Below are 15,951 nucleotides of genomic sequence, written 5' to 3'. Positions count from 1 at the left end.
AAGACCAAAATAGCCCTGCTTCTCTCCACAAGTTAAGATCACAGTGGGGGATTTCATGGGTGACATACTTCTCATACAGCCTCTGTCCCCTCATGAAGGCCTTCACTTCATTGTCCAACGGGAAGGTACCGTCGTCCTTTCTAAAACGGTAGAAGAGTTTGACATCCTTGAACTCCTTATGCTCATCACACACTGAAACACAATATACACAGAGAGGCAAATAAGAAAAAAAATCTTATTTAATTCCTCAAATGAAGTAAGATGTTAATTAAGACTTGTTTTACTACCTAATTTCCGAAGCACCCTACTGTAAGGTTTAATACATGTATTTAGCACAGTACCTGGAATAGAGGAAGTGCTCAGTAATATTAGCTATCATCATCATCATCACCACCATCATTATCTAGTAAAAGGGTCACAAAATTCAATGCATCATTCATGCCACAAACTCTTCTTGAGCATACTGGGGTAGGCATCAGCCTCAAAAGAATGTGAAGTCTAGTGAGATAATGAGAAACATCAACATGTAATTAACATATGGTGCGAGGGGGCCATGAAAAAGGTGAGGGGATACTGCAGTGAGAGATCAAAGAAGGAGTAACCAGAACCCCAGTAACCTTGCTGCAGGGAATGGACACTTCTCTGAAGAGCTTGCATGTAGGCAGGCAGCTGAAGAATGGTAAGAAATGGGCAAAAGTGAAGAGAAAGGGAATTCCAGCCTAAAAGAACAACAACATGTGTTGGTCAGAGTTAGAGATTTCAAGGAATGTTCATCAACATTCATGGAACCATGGAGAGCAACAGAAAAACTTGGAAAGCCCCTTAAATGTCTAGCAGCAGGAGAATGGGTACTTGTATGATGGCATAATTATCTATGGCATACATAGCAGCGGAAATAAGCAAACGAGATATCCCATCAACAGGGGTGGATCTCACAAATGGTGTGTTGATCAAGTTGTAAAGGAATAAACGTGCATTTTTATAATGATTTAAAGTGCTTAAAACAATATGATACCTTACTAAGAGATGCATAAACAGAAAGGAAAAGGTATGAAGAAGTAACCGGAAATAAACCCAAATGCCTCTTGGAGGAAGAAGGGGAATGTCACTGAGAGAGTTGCACAGGAGACCAAGGGTTTTATTTCTTAAATGGGTAGGTTCAGGGGATGCCTGGGTGGTTCAGTGGTTGAGCATCTGCCTTTGGCTCAGGTTGTGATCCTTGGGTCCTGGGATCGAGTCCCACATCAGGTTCCCCTCAGGAAGCCTGCTTCTCCTTCTGCCTCCTTCTCTGTGTCTCTCATAAATAAATAAATAAAATCTTTTTAAAAAGATGAGTAGGTTCAGATCTGGAGTAGAAGACATGGTCCTTGGTTTCTTCCCAAGTCACCTTGGCCACCCCACTCACCGTGATGAATGATGCCCCGGTCTGCTAACTTCTGCATGAGTTTGATTGCTGTCTCTCTGTCAGAAGCCTCTTTGTGCTCAATCAGCCAGTCAATCAGTTCTTTTGCGACAAAGCAGTTTGGGTAGGTTTTGAGATGATGTCGCCTATCTTTAATAACTTTTTCTTCATGCAGCCTGAGCCTGGAAAGAAAATTTGGCAACCACTTTAGAATTTTTCAATGACAAGACAAATCATTAAGTCAATCCCAGAGCTCAGGAAATGCATCAGGGTGCCACTCACATATCTGTGTGTCAGTAGGGGGTTTCTACACTGTCAGAGTCCAGAGGCCCAGGAAATGATTCTACCCCCAGATCTACAGAGGATACAGGAAAATTGGAGGGAAAACAACCATGGACAAATTACAGCTCTCCTACCACTGGGGAGACTGAGAAAGTCTTTCTCACCCCTGCTCTGATTAATGTCTTCTCTTTATCCCTCCACCAAGGGGCTTATGCCTTCAACCAAACAACAAACTCTAAAAACTTGCTGAAACCAAGTAGTTCCTCTTCATCACAGATTCCTTAGGGTCCACTACATCTGCATTTATGCATTTATGTAACAGATATGGATGAGTGTCAACCATCTGCCCATTAAATATTTCCAAGCATTAGAGACCTATGTAGGGAAGTAACGCAAAGATCCTGGCTTTTGCCTGTTCCTCTTTCTATAGAGACAACAGCTAATCCTTCGGTGAGGCTTACTAGGTTCCAGGTGCTGATCTGAGCACATTCCATAGACATCTGCAGCAACCTCATAAAAAATTATTATCATCTCCACTTTTTTTTTTATAGCAGAGAGAACCAAGGCCTCAAAGAGATTAAATGACTTGTCACACAGCTAACAAGCGATGAAAATTAAATTTGCACCTGATGGTCTCATTTCAGAGTCTGACTTTCCAACTGCCACATCGTGCTGCCTCTAGCCAGAGAGAGATAAACAAAATATCCGGGAGAGATGGATTAAAGCTGTTGGATAAACACAAATTTATTTACATACTGATGGATTAGCATGGAGAAAAGTGGTTGACACAGAGCCTTCTCCTACTCCCTTCAGAACTCAGTGACTTTTTTTCCCAAAGAGTCTTAAACTTGCCTTTAAAAAATTTTTCGCCCATTTGTTTTTCCTTCATCAGCCTGCATTGACTTTTTAATTCTCAAGAGTTTGAATTGGGTGAAACACAAGGCCAGCTTTCTTCCTGCTTCACCCACATGGTCCTATGCTCCTAACCTCATATTCTCAACATCATTGAGAAATAGGAGTGCCACATGAGTAAATCACACAATGACTGTGTGAGCAAGGCAAGTGGCTGTTTCTTTCTTCCTCTGTTAAATGGAGGCATTTATGCTCACCCTATCCTTGGCCATGTTGACACTGGGTAACAAAATATCTATATGGCATTGGCACCCAGCACAGTGCCTGGCACATAATAGGCCCCAACCTCCTTTCTTCCATTCCCTAAGGAAGGAACTAGACTATACTTTTGCCTGCTCTTTGAACAGAGTTCACCTAATGAAATTTAATGGTGATAGCCATGAAAACCACAGGGGTTGTGAGTGTAAGTTGGGAGCATACTGGGCTGGGGTTCTGAAGCTTAGAGCTCTTCCTTGCAGATCACTCTTAGAGGCTGAAGTGTCTTTCCCTTAAATTCACATATTGAGGCCCTAACCCCTGGTAATTCAGAATGTGACTGTATTTGGAGATAGGGTATTTTAAAAAGTAATGAAATTAAAATGAAGTCACGAGAATGGCCCTAATCTAATGACTAGTGTCCTTATAAGGAGAGGAGATTAGGACATACTCATGTACAGAGAGAAGACCATGTGAAGACACATGAAGAAGGTGGCTACCTACAAGCCAAGGAGCTAGGCCTCAGACAAACCAATTCTGCCAACACCTTCATCTCAGATTTGCAGCTCCAGGAACTCTTAGAAAGTACATTTCATTTCAAGCCACTCTGTCTATGAGACTGTTCAACGCCAGTCTGAGCTAAGACAACCAGGAAGTGCTAAAGACCGGAGGCACCTGAAAAGTCTGGAGATAAAGTGCTCATCTGGGATATCAACGGGGAGAAGGGAGAAGAGGATAGAAAAAAGAATCCGGACACCTGTAAACTGCATAGAAAGAAAAAAACAATTTTAATTGCATTCCTACTATATGCCCAGTATCATACTAAGCATTTGCACATATGCTGACTTCAGGTGCATCCCCCCAAGTTCATATATCAAAATACTAAACCCTAAATTTCAGTTATTAAGGCAATCAGGAACACAAGACTAGAAATATGAACACTTGGCTCTCATCCTGACACCGCCAGTAATTCCAAATGATCAAAACTCTGAGCACCAGAATCTTCCCTCATAAAATGGGGATAATTATATCCATGCTGATTACTTCATCTCATAGTTTCAAAGTTCATTAATAAAGTAAGCATTTGAGCCCTTACTCTGTGCTAGACACTGTTTTAACTGCTTTACTGATCAATCCTCATGACAGCTCCCTGACGCAGGTAACATTAAAACCACAATACCAATGTAGAGTTGGAATTATTAATAAAAAATTAAATGAAGCCTAATAAAAAAAAAAAACACGTTCACATAGGCGTGCTAAAGTCTCACATGAATCCTTCTAATTAATTCAGTGACAATGACACTGGGTAATTTGTTTAACATGCTCAAAGTGTCAGAATACAAAACATTAATTCTTAGACGTGATGTCTGTCAGAAATCCAAGAATAATGAAGACCAATTTATTTAGAAATTGAAACATGGAACAAGCTACCATATAATTTGGTGGAGGAGGAATATATTATGAGCCAAAAGAGGAGTTTTAACTCCTATAAACTTTCCAACTTTAAAAAAATTATTAGGTAATGTTTACCTTTTAAATACTACAGAATAGAACCTTTCAGTTACTATTCTGTCATGAACCCAAGCGTGGTGCTAATTCTTGAGCATTCTTGATTCCCACTGATTCCTACCCTGCACAGAGGGGAGAAGCACTAGACTCTCCCTTCATCTCTACCAGGGCCTCGTATATTTCCATGTTTAGAAAACTGAGCAGTCAACTGATGGAGGGGAAGGAACTCTGGATCCCAGAGATACTGATTGTTCTAGACACATTACTGTGGTTAAAAATGTTCAGTAGTGGTGCTACCATTTTTTTTTAATTTCATAGAAACACAGAATTCTAAAAATGAGCATTAAAAATTGCACCTTCCTGAAAAACCAACCCAATAAAAAGATAAGAATTTTTACACTGCAAACCAAGAGTTTCTGCCCAGCACTGTGGGCACCTAATATTTGCTGAACAAATGAATGTCCAAGCACACTATAGAAATGATGCCATTTTCTTTTTTTTTTTAATTGGAGTTCAATTTGCCAACATATAGCATAACACCCAGTGCTCATCCCATCAAGTGCCCCCCTCAGGGCCCGTCACCCAGTCACCCCACCCCCCGCCCACCTCCCTTTCCACCACCCCTTGTTCATTTCCCAGAGTTAGGTGTCTCTCATGTTCTGTCTCCCTTTCTGATATTTCCCACTCATTTTTTCTCCTTTCCCCTTTATTCCCTTTCACTATTTTTTATATTCCCCAAGTGAATGAGACCATATAATGTTTGTCCTTCTCCGACTGACTTACTTCACTCAGCATGATACCCTCCAGTTCCATCCATGTCGAAGCAAATGGTGGGTATTTGTCGTTTCTAATGGCTGAGGAATATTCCATTGTATACATAGACCACAGCTTCTTTATCCATTCATCTTTCGATGGACACCGAGGCTCCTTCCACAGTTTGGCTATTGTGGACATTGCTGCTAGAAACATCGGGGTGCAGGTGTCCCGGCGTTTCACTGTGATGCCATTTTCAAAAAGGTAAGGAGGCTTTTCACTAATGTCATAGGAGTCCCCACCCCACAAATGAGTAACCATCTATTACCATGGAAGTCATCTAAGTCCTTTCACAAAACTATTGATGCTTTCAATTCCAGAGTCATCAATCTCCAAAGTTTTAATCCCTGTTATATGTGTGTGTGTGTGTATGGGTGTTTTTTCAAAAAACATTTCCTTTTACTTGAAGTCAACTTTCCCCTGACAGGTTTTCACAACTTTCAATAGGCTAAGATGCATGGAGATCTCCAAAAAGGGACAAGAGTAAGGAATATTTCAACGCCTTAGCGGAAAATGGAAATGTTGTGTAACTAAGCCTCTCATGGAATAGAAAGACTCTAGAAAATACTGTGCAGGGGACTAAAAGTCACACTTTCAAACATGACAGGTTGCCTGAACACGTCAGTCACATTTTCAGTCATGTCCAACATCCCCTTTGATTTAAAACTGCCTTCCACACCTTACCACCTCAGGCAGGGTTCACAACCCTGGGCCTGTTTTCAGAAAGAGCCCTCGACCTGTGGCGGCCCCTACACATACATGCCCGTGGGCTGTTTATGAGGAGACCAGAGATACAAGATCTTACCCAATTCAAGTGATGTAATCAGTGAAAGCCAAGCAGAATGGCTCCTGCTAAGACATAAATTCTGTTTGTGCCACAGGAACACTTTCTTCAAGTGGAACTCACCCAGATGTCAATGTGTAAAACAGAGCAATGTGGGCTGTTCTACTAAAAGGCTGCCAAGTCCAGAGGATTTCCTGGTTTTTCCCATTTTGTTCTCCCATGTACACCCTCCGCATCCCTGAGGCTATCTCCAAGCAATTCCTAGAGCAAAAGTGAACAAGCTCCATGACCAGAAGACTCTGCGGAAACTGGCTGACCAGGAATGAGAGGGGAGTGGGGAGGCCAGCACAGCAAAGCTAAGAGATGAGGAGAAAGTGGTTGCCCATAAGGGACAGCAAGAGAGGCCTGTCTATGGAGAGCCTTGGTGCCTTAGATTTTCAAGTTCTTCTTCCTTGCTATGCCCACCCTAACAACAACCAGAGTAGTCCCAATCCCTTCAGGTGGCTCAGGAAGCCTGGATTCTCTGCATCCAAAAGAACCACACCTGCTCACGCTCTAAGGAGGCCTTCCAAACTTCCTCACACCCTTCTCACCTCCCAACCACAAGCACACCTGCCTTGAGATCTGGACACACTGGACTCTTCCCCAACCCTGTGTATGCCATCACCTTCCATGGCTCTGCTCAAGACAGAGATCCCTCCTTCTGCCTTCGATAATTCAAAAAATTGTATTTGCTCTTCAGCTTAAATGGCACCTCCTCTGTGAACATTCCCCCAGCCTTCGAAAGCCAGAACACCTTCTTTCCTCTTCTCTCCCACACTATTTTAGTGTCACGAGTGAAACATTCATCCCACTATATTACAGCTAGATGAGGAGCAAGAAACCAAGGGAGAGTTGCTTATTTATTTTTGTAATTCTGGTGCCTACTGCATAGTAGGGGATAGATTCTCATTGATGTGAAAAATCAATTAGTTCATACAATGTACTCAGCATTAAGAAGGCACAGGGCAAAACCGTCTTCTGATGAACAGTCCAAATCGATCTACACTGAACCACTGGGGAAAATAACCATGTCTATTTTAACTGCATTTTCAATACCACTGGCTGAGGAATTTAAATACGAAAACCACCTTCCCATCGTTCATCGCAGACAGCTGGTTCACAGGCTTTAGACTCAAGGTGATTTTGTAATATTCTATTCTTGTCCAGCTAAGCAGCTGCTGGGCTTGCATCAGACAATTTCCTCTTCTAGCCCTAGGAGAACAAACACTACTGAGCGCAGGGTGTTAATAATCCCTGCAAAATTACCCTCCATCTGATAAGAAATGCAGAAATTGTTTTTCAAAAAAAAAAAAATAGCTTGCAGAGAACTGCACAGGTTGTGGGAACCAGGGAACAAACAAAGCAGGAACAGAAAGCACATATTCTCATTTAAAAACAGCGTCATAAATCTCAGCCAAAGTAAACAGTTTAATTAAAAAACACAGCAAGCCAAACAGCAGGGCTGACAGCGTGAGCCTTGTGATTTGGGCATATAGTACCGACATAGATGTGTCGTCAACCCAAAGCTATTGTCTTTCCCAGATGTTCAGTCAATATCTATCCTCAGGGATCAGAGAACTCTGGAGAGAATCACTCTTGATCACCTACCCCTGCAAGAACCCAAGTCTAAAAGGTTGAAAAAAAAAGACAGGAACTAATGAAATCTAACCTACTGCATTTTCTTTTAATGTTTGAATTGACTTTATAACTGCCATTTCAAATTATCAAAATGACACACACTCGTAGTAGATAAAAAGAAACTCAAGTATGTATAACACGAAGTGGGGGATTGATCATGAATTGATAATTGTCGAAGCCAGGAGACAGGTGCATGGGGTTCACTACTGTATTTACTTTGGAATGTGTTCAAAGATTTTCTTGACCCCCACTTGTCAAAAGAAGCCAATGTTAATAGTGGCTTGTGTATTCCTGCAAAAATCTACGTACAAGTGTATACCTATTTTTATGTACTTCTTTATGTGAAATAGGATCATAACACATATTTCACATAGTTTTGCTTCAAGATGCTTGAAATCCCCCGACATGATCAAAACAACAGAACAAATACAGACAGCAATAGAAAGGAAAGAGCATAAAACTGGTTAATGTAAACAGAGCATATGTGACTCTGGAGAGCCAAAAGGAATTGGTCTCAGATCACACATACACACACACACACACACACACACACACACACACACACACACACTATGCAGAAAGCTGCAGTGACCACCTTCATTGACAGTAATTACAAATGTTCCACCAGCAAGACCCCTTTTCAGAAGGTTCATCAGCAATGGCTCTGTGAATCATGAACAAAGGCAGAGCCATAAGTTCTACCCAGAGCCTTTCTAGGCCACAGGCCAGATCAGTGCAAGCACATGTATGCTGTGTGCCTTAACACCACACAAATTGAGATGGTAAACAACCCATAACGGAGGCATGTTTGATTCCAAGTCCTATATATCATGCACTATATTTGAGATCTTGATGAGGGAGCATTAGCAGAAACAATAACAGTTATTTTACATTTGAACAGAGCCATACTCTTATCGGAGCTGGGTCTAATGATATCCCTGTGAACAGGAAGGCACTGTCATATTCATTTGACAGATAAGGTGATGTGCTCAAGTCACATTTTAATCAGGAGTATCAGGACTTGAACCCAGATCTTCTGATTTCTACATTTAGAAAGTGTGCCATGACATCAGACTTTAAATGGCAGAAACACCAGTCTTCTGCCTATTTTATGCTCGTGTAGACCAAGAAAGAGAAAACATCATGCTAAAGTGCCATGGGAAGGTGAACATTTATGCAATTTATATATCATACAGATACTGCTACCAAAATAAATACAAATGAGGCTCACAGAAGTGCCCACAAAAGAAGTCATCACACCATCTTCATGTCTGCATTGAGTCAATGTTGTATAATTAAGATGCCACTCCTGGGGGTGGCTTGGGGGTGGGCAGGAAATGGAGCTGTTGAGTTACACCATCCCAGAGTCAGCATCAGTTCATGCTGCACATACACCAAACACTTTTAATGATGTGTGCATAAAAACTCACGAGGCCCTTTTAAATCTTTTCATCTCATCCAGGAGATAAGAGGTAAATACAGGGTCATGACAGGAAGGTCCCTAAGTCAGCCTTCCTTACCTCAATAGACCTGAGATTTTCACTGAGTCCTTCCTCCTGAGGAGCTTTTCTTCCTGTTCTGAAGGAATGAAGACCAATTGCATCAACATCCCCAGCTCTGATCTCTTTCTCTGATAAGTGTTCTGCTTGCAAAGCACCTTTCCAAGAAACCCCAAGATTTTTTTCCCCCAAATAGGTCATTATTTGTTTACACCACATCCAGGTGTATCAGGCCTCTAATTGCCATTTTACAGGTGAAAAAACAAGCCCAGAATGGTTCATGGAATTCACTGAGGACACAGTGACTCACAGGACCAATACTGGTTACTGAGTCAACAGAACAGTTAGCAGCAAGGGCAGGGGTGAGGGGGATGGGGGGGTGGGCAAGAAAGTATAGCTTTCAGGTAGGAATCAGGACTCAGGTACATTACTTAGCAAATTAACTTCCTGCTCTCCTCATTCACTATGTAACTTTCATTCATAGCAAAGCTGTGGAGCCAGACTGGATGGGGTTCAAACTCAAGGTCCATCCATTATTTTCTGTATAACTTTGGACAAAACATTCAAACATTCAGCTTCTCAGGACCTTAACTTTCTCATCTATAAAATGGGAATAATAACGTAGGGCTCCTATTGTGGGGATTAAATGAGAAACTCTATGCAAAGCACTTAGCATATAATAAGCTCTCAGTAAATGCCAATCCTTGCTGTTATTATTAATGTATTTCATTGTCAGACTTTGCCAAAAGCACCCTCAAGAAGCCACTAACTATGTATTTTAGTTGCTTTTTTAGGACAAATGCAGTCTTCAAGTTGCTGATCATTGTTTTTCAAGATAGGTGCAGGATTTTGCGTTAATTTTGCTTATTATCTCTGGGCATGAATCAGGGAGCAACTAAAGTGAATGAGCATCCCTGATCTTCCTTCAAGGACGAGAAAGAGCCCCCCAGGTCAGGTGGCAAGTAGAAGCAGAGAAAACCAAAAGTGAGAGAGCGCTCAGTCGCTCCCTAAAAACACAGGGAGGCCTTACTTCCTGTGAGGTCCACTAGAACTAATCTCACTCCTTCTATGGCCTCAACAAAACTAATAACTAAAATCACCGACTTGTTTTAACAGGAAACAATCTTCAGGCTATCCAGGTCAAGCCCTCCCTGACATACCAGTTGGACAGATGGGAAAGCTGACACTTAGTAGTTAGGTGACTTGTCCACGTTCAACCCCCTGGAAACTTCAACTTTGGCCTCCTGACTCTAACCAGACTCTCTGTTTCCAGGATGGTCTGGAAGCACCAACTGATGTCACTCTCGCCCATTACTGAGGAGTGGTCCACCGATGGGTGAGCTGGCCTAGACTCTGTCGATAACAGTCTCTCAAGTCACCTGTCGTCACACCCAGCCTGCACCCCCTCTTGAGAAAGACACAGAATTCCAACAGCACATTTGGTGTTGGAAACTGAAAACTTCTCGAGAAGAAACTGTCTCAGGGCCTATTTTAGACAAAGGAAAAAATACAGAGAAAGATGAAGTACAAAGATCATGAAATAATAGCTAAGTATTGTTCATTGGATCCCCCAGTGGAATCTAAAGACTATCAGCCAAGGTGCTCTGGGGATGGGGAAGCAGTGATGCTCAAAGAAAGCCTTTACAAGGTCACCAGGAGGGCTTGTTAACCACAGAGGGCTGGGCCCCACCTGCTAAGTTTCTAATTCAGTAGGCCTGGAGTTGGGCCAAGAATCTACATTTCTTTTTTTAAAGGGTTTTTTTTTAATTTATTCATTTGAGAGAGAGTGAGCAAGAGCATGAACAGAGAGGAAGGTTGAGGGAGAGGAGAAGCAGGCTCCCTATTGAGCAGGGAGCCCAATGCTAGGCTCCATCCCAGGAGCCCTGGATCATGACCCTAGCAAAAGGCAGACGCTTAATCCACAGAGACACCCAGGTGCCCCAAGAATCTGCATGTCTAACGATGGTCCAGGTGATGCTAATGTGTTCTTCAGGGAGCACACTTTGCAAATCACCTGGGTTGGAGTGCAACAGAACCAACACTGTGTTGTGGAATGGAAAGAAAAGAGTAAGGTGAAGAGGCGGCGGAGAGGGGCCATGAGGTGACTGCTGAGCCAGCAGACCTATGAGGAGGGTGTGGTCCAGGTGGGACATTCTCTCAGGACGTCTGTTTCCAGGCACTGGGGTGCCCTCCCCAGGGAATCAGGAACCTGTGAGTCTACAGCCCACATCTTGGCAAAACCATAAAAAGCTGACAAGTGAACTACCTCTGGGGCCTGTGGTGTGATTCTTAGGATCCCTCTTTCCTTTAAATGTATCTCCCCACCTGCTCATTGATGCTCATTCCTCCCTAAGGAGCAACACAGCTGTCCATCCAATAAGAAGGCATAAAAGCCTTTTTTCTTTTTTTAATACTGGTCTTTGGCTGAGGAACAGGTGACGAGCTCACTCGTATTAAATGGAATCAGTTAAGCAGCATATAAATGGTGGCATGGTGTCTCTTCTCATTTTGATTGAGAGGAAGTTTAAAGTAGGAAGGTGGGTGACTTTGAAGGGAAAAGAGGAAAAAATTGGTCTGGCAGGTGGGAAGGATGCCCAAAGCGGAAGCCTGGCTCAGAAAGTGGACCTCCCACTCCTGACAGTCTGGGCAGGGCCACAGACACCAGGTACTGTGCTGTCCCTGGGAGGACTCAGGTCACCTAAGTCCAGTGTGTGCAGGTTCTGTCCAGGTAACGTGGCCTCCTGGGGTGGGGATGGGGGTGGGGAGGGCTCTTACCCAAATTAGGACCTGAGGTTCCTAATCTGGAAAAATGAGCAAACTGACTAGATTCTTTCCAAAAATCTCTTTCGACTCTAACTTCTCTGTTTTGTTTTGTTTTTTTTTAATGGACACCCTGAAGAGCCCCCAGGGTAAATCCTCACTCTGGAGATCAAAATAGAACAGAGCATTTAGGGCACATTTTGTACTAAAAAGAGCTACCGCAAACCACAAGGCCCAGGAGCACAGAACAGCAATTTCATTTCCTCTGGGCTTCCAAACAAGGATGAACGTATCAAAGCGAATCCTGTGCTAAGCGTGCTGTACAAACACTGTCTAGGGTTACAGTCATCTCTAGTCAGCTCACAGGACAGATGCTGGAGCCGCCAGAGCACCAGGGGCTTTGGGTGTGCAGGTCTATGACACGAGAATAGAAAGTTTCTCTGGGTTTAAAAGTATTTCAAGGGCCCTCAAAAGTGTTATGGGGTGGGGGGTGTCTGGGTGGCTGAGTCAGTTCAGTGTCTGATTCTTGGTTTCGGCTCAGGTTATGATCTCAGGGTGGTGAGATCGAGCCCCACGTGGGGCTCCACGCTGAGAGGGGAGTCTGCTTGAGATGCTCACTCCCTCCCACTCCCCCCACTTACACACTTGCTCTCTCTCTCTCTTCTCTCCCTCACAAATAAATATATTAATCCTTTTTAAAAAGTGTTATAGGGGACGTCTGCAGCTATTGCAAGCTGCTTTTAGCTAAGGGGCTTCTAAAAGATTTTTCAACCAACATACATTTATTGAGTTCCAACTGCATACCAGGCGTAGCTGGAACAAGTGCTCCTGGTAAACTAGTTTCTGTAGTTCAAGGACCATGTAACTAAAACCAGTGTTGTCTCTTCAAAATGAAAATGTTGTATTCTATGGACATAGGGGCACGTACACACACACACACTCACACACACCAAAGTCTTCATATGTTAAAGCTGAATCTACCCAATTATTTTCCTCTTCTTTTATTTCCTGTTTTAACCCAAATGTATCACCTTCATTTCTGCCTCTGTTACTATATGTATCCTATTCTTTTTGCAGGATATGCTCCTTCTCTTTTCCTATCCATTCAGTAAAGTCTAGCTCAACTTTACCTCCTTCCATGACCTCTTCTCTCATCTAACCAGATATGTATGATCTCATTTCCCTGACTCCTCTGTGATCTATTTTCTACAATGCTCTTGTTTACCCATATATTATTACTTCTTTCTTATTTGCACTAATTCTCTTCAACTATGCAACAAATTCTATGCTTGTGGAACTATTTCATTCCTCTTGCATATTTCCCAGAGCATATGGGACAAGGCTATTGATAAATGATATTCAGTATAAGGGTCTGGGCTTCAGCTTTGTTTTCAGCTAGACATAAAGAAACATTAGCACAGTACAGAATGTAAAACTTGCATCTCTAGCCTTGGGCCCTTTAGTGGCTGTGTACCCAACCAGGATGCAAATACTTAGCAGCACCTCAAAGCATTTCTGCTATTTTCTTTCTATTACTATGAAGGAACATTTGGACCACATGTGTGCCTTTGGCTTTCCCAGATAAGTAATGTTAAATGATTCTACCCTCAGAAAGAGCCCAGAGGGGTGCCTGGGTGGCTTGGTCAGTTAAGCATCTGCCTTTGGCTCAGGTCATGATCCCAGGGGCCTGGGATTGAGCCCCATAACAGGATCCCTGCTCACTGGGGAGTCTGCTTCTCCCTCTGCATCTCCCCCCCCCCTCAAATAAATAAATAAAATCTTAGGGAATAAAGGCAGAGTCCACACCCAGGTGTCTGGGTAGCTCAGTCATTTAAGCATCTGACTCTTGATCTCAGCTCAGGTCTTGAGTGCAGGGTCGTGAGTGGCTGAATGCTTAGCCTATTAAAAAAAAAAGCAAAAGCTCACACTATTCTTCATGGAATGTGTGTATACAGCACGTGTCTGAGCATTCACTCAAGCTCTGTCAGGATCCAAGCAGGTCTGGACAGCTATGGCTCAGGCTGGTGGACAGGGCCCTCCAGGAATCCACTGACATCTCAGCAAATGAGCCAGACCACCAGAGAAGAGGGAAGTTGGGAGAAGGCTCTGGTACCTGGTCAGCCCCAAGGACTCGGAGCCAAATCTGAAGGTGCTGTGGTCACTAAAGTTTTGTGAAGTGACAGGCCAGAGGCAGCCACACCGTGGCAAGAGGGGAACAAGGCATACGCAAAAAGAGAATACCGAGAGTCTCAGGTACAGTGAAATACACATGCACACACAAACACTAGGAGACAAGAAAAGTCACAAGTAAGGGCGGTTGAGAAATACCTCAATTACTCCAAAATAAGCACTTTCAGAGGTTAGTAGTCCCTTTAGGGGGGACTTTAACACTTTATACTTTATACTTTATAAAGTATAAAGTAACACTTTATAACTTTAACACAGTTATATCCAAAAGCTTAGGCTACCTTTCATACCTGGGCGTAGTGTAGACACCAAATCCAGTGGTATTATCATTTTGTTTGTTTGTGACTAACAGAATGCAAGTAAAAGGAAACTGGGAGAATGAATAAGTCATGGGAATAGAAGGCACAGCATAAAGAATATAGCCAATGATATTCTCAAGGTGCTGCATGGTGACAGATGGGAGCCACATGTGCAGTGTGCAAGGGAAATGGGTACACTTGGGGAGTCACTATGTCTTACACCTGAAACTAATGTAACACTGTGTTGTCTACTATGCTCAAAAAAAAAAAAAAAAAAAAAAGAAAGAAAAAGAAAAAAAGTGAAACCCTGGGAGAAACCCAACTTAAAGTTCTACATTTCACTTACAACTATGTATAAAACAAAAGCACTTCTCAGGGACACATAATAAAATACTATTTCACGTTATCTAATATCATCCTCCAGAAAATATTCGCAGACCTGTCAGAGACTCATCCAGTGAGAAGAAACTACTAACAGTCTAGTTATTGGCTTATTTCAGATTCACATTTTCCCTTTCTCAACATAGTTACTGTGACCCTTGTAAGAACTCAACACACTTCTAGCTAAATTTCCAGACCACCTCTGTACCAGTGTAGTCCCTGAATACACTTGGCATCTGTTTGTTCCTAGTGATGGAGGCTTTGGTGCATATAACCCCATAGATGTAGATCACACTTGTCTGGATTCCAGGTCACTCGGACTGAGGAGCAGAGAGAAGAGGGACCCAAGTGGAAGCAAAAAGCCACCAGCAACAGCCAAGAAGGAATTACATCATGTGAAAGAAAAACTCCAGTGGTAACTCTGGAGTGTCCAGTTTTCTATATACCTGAGTCCCACCGAGGCTCTCTACATAGTAATAATGTCACATTCCATGTGCTTAGCACATTATGGCTTGCAAATCACTTCTATATACTTCGTCTCATTTGATTTTTGCAAACAACCATCATCTCTCTCAACTCAGGAGGGAGATGATGAACTCCTGCCTACAGATGACAAGAAGGAGGTTTACTATGGTGACCGGAATTGTCACTAATAGTTTACAAGTGGCAGAGCCGCACATAGCATCTAGAACTTCAGATGTCTCATTTACCAAGACTCTACACTTGAAAGGGTATGTCCAACCTCATTAACAAGAGTATTTCTCTATGGTTACCTCTGTTGATATCAATGGTTGTACCTGTAGTAGTATTTGCACATTTATATTTTTCATGGGTCTTCCATCATTTTGATAAGCACCCCCAAAACCTCCATTTTCTCCATAACTCCCTATTTTGTTATGGAGGATGGGTAGGTATTTAAACCATGCTGATGTTTATATAAGGAATCTGAAAACTTAACCAATCTCTATTTAAAGTCCAAGAAGCTTAGCATGGTTCCATGCCACATCAGTGTGGCAGTGCTTGCAAATTCAAGCAATAAGGGGAGAAGGAGTCCTGGAAGTTTCCAGCCCAGGCTAGAAGACACTATGGGTCTGGCAACTGGATGTCCAGACCCAGGTGGTGGGGTGATTTTGGTGACAACAGTGTCTGTCCCACTGAGTGTTACACGCATGAAGCGGGGGGGCGGGGGGGGGGACTCACAAGGCTGGGCTGACGTCCTGGTGGACCTGATATGAAATTCCTGTCGAA

At 42.8% G+C, this 15,951-nt stretch overlaps 1 protein-coding gene across 1 annotated transcript in view; it reads right to left on the bottom strand.

The window, feature by feature from the left end:
• Nucleotides 1-15,951, bottom strand: part of DEPTOR (DEP domain containing MTOR interacting protein) — a 133,755-nt gene that overhangs the window by 89,081 nt on the left and 28,723 nt on the right. Inside the window, exons 2-3 of the mRNA XM_025450362.3 lie at nucleotides 1,406-1,584; nucleotides 69-192 (exon numbers count right to left, since the gene is read on the bottom strand). Of these exons, the coding sequence (XP_025306147.1) occupies nucleotides 69-192; nucleotides 1,406-1,584 (303 nt within the window). The remainder of the gene's footprint in view (nucleotides 1-68; nucleotides 193-1,405; nucleotides 1,585-15,951) is intronic.

Source organism: Canis lupus, chromosome 13 (assembly GCF_003254725.2).
Source record: "Canis lupus dingo isolate Sandy chromosome 13, ASM325472v2, whole genome shotgun sequence".
Lineage (NCBI taxonomy): Eukaryota > Metazoa > Chordata > Mammalia > Carnivora > Canidae > Canis > Canis lupus.
Note: the sequence above shows the minus strand (reverse complement) of the source record. Positions and strands in the feature narration are given on the sequence as shown.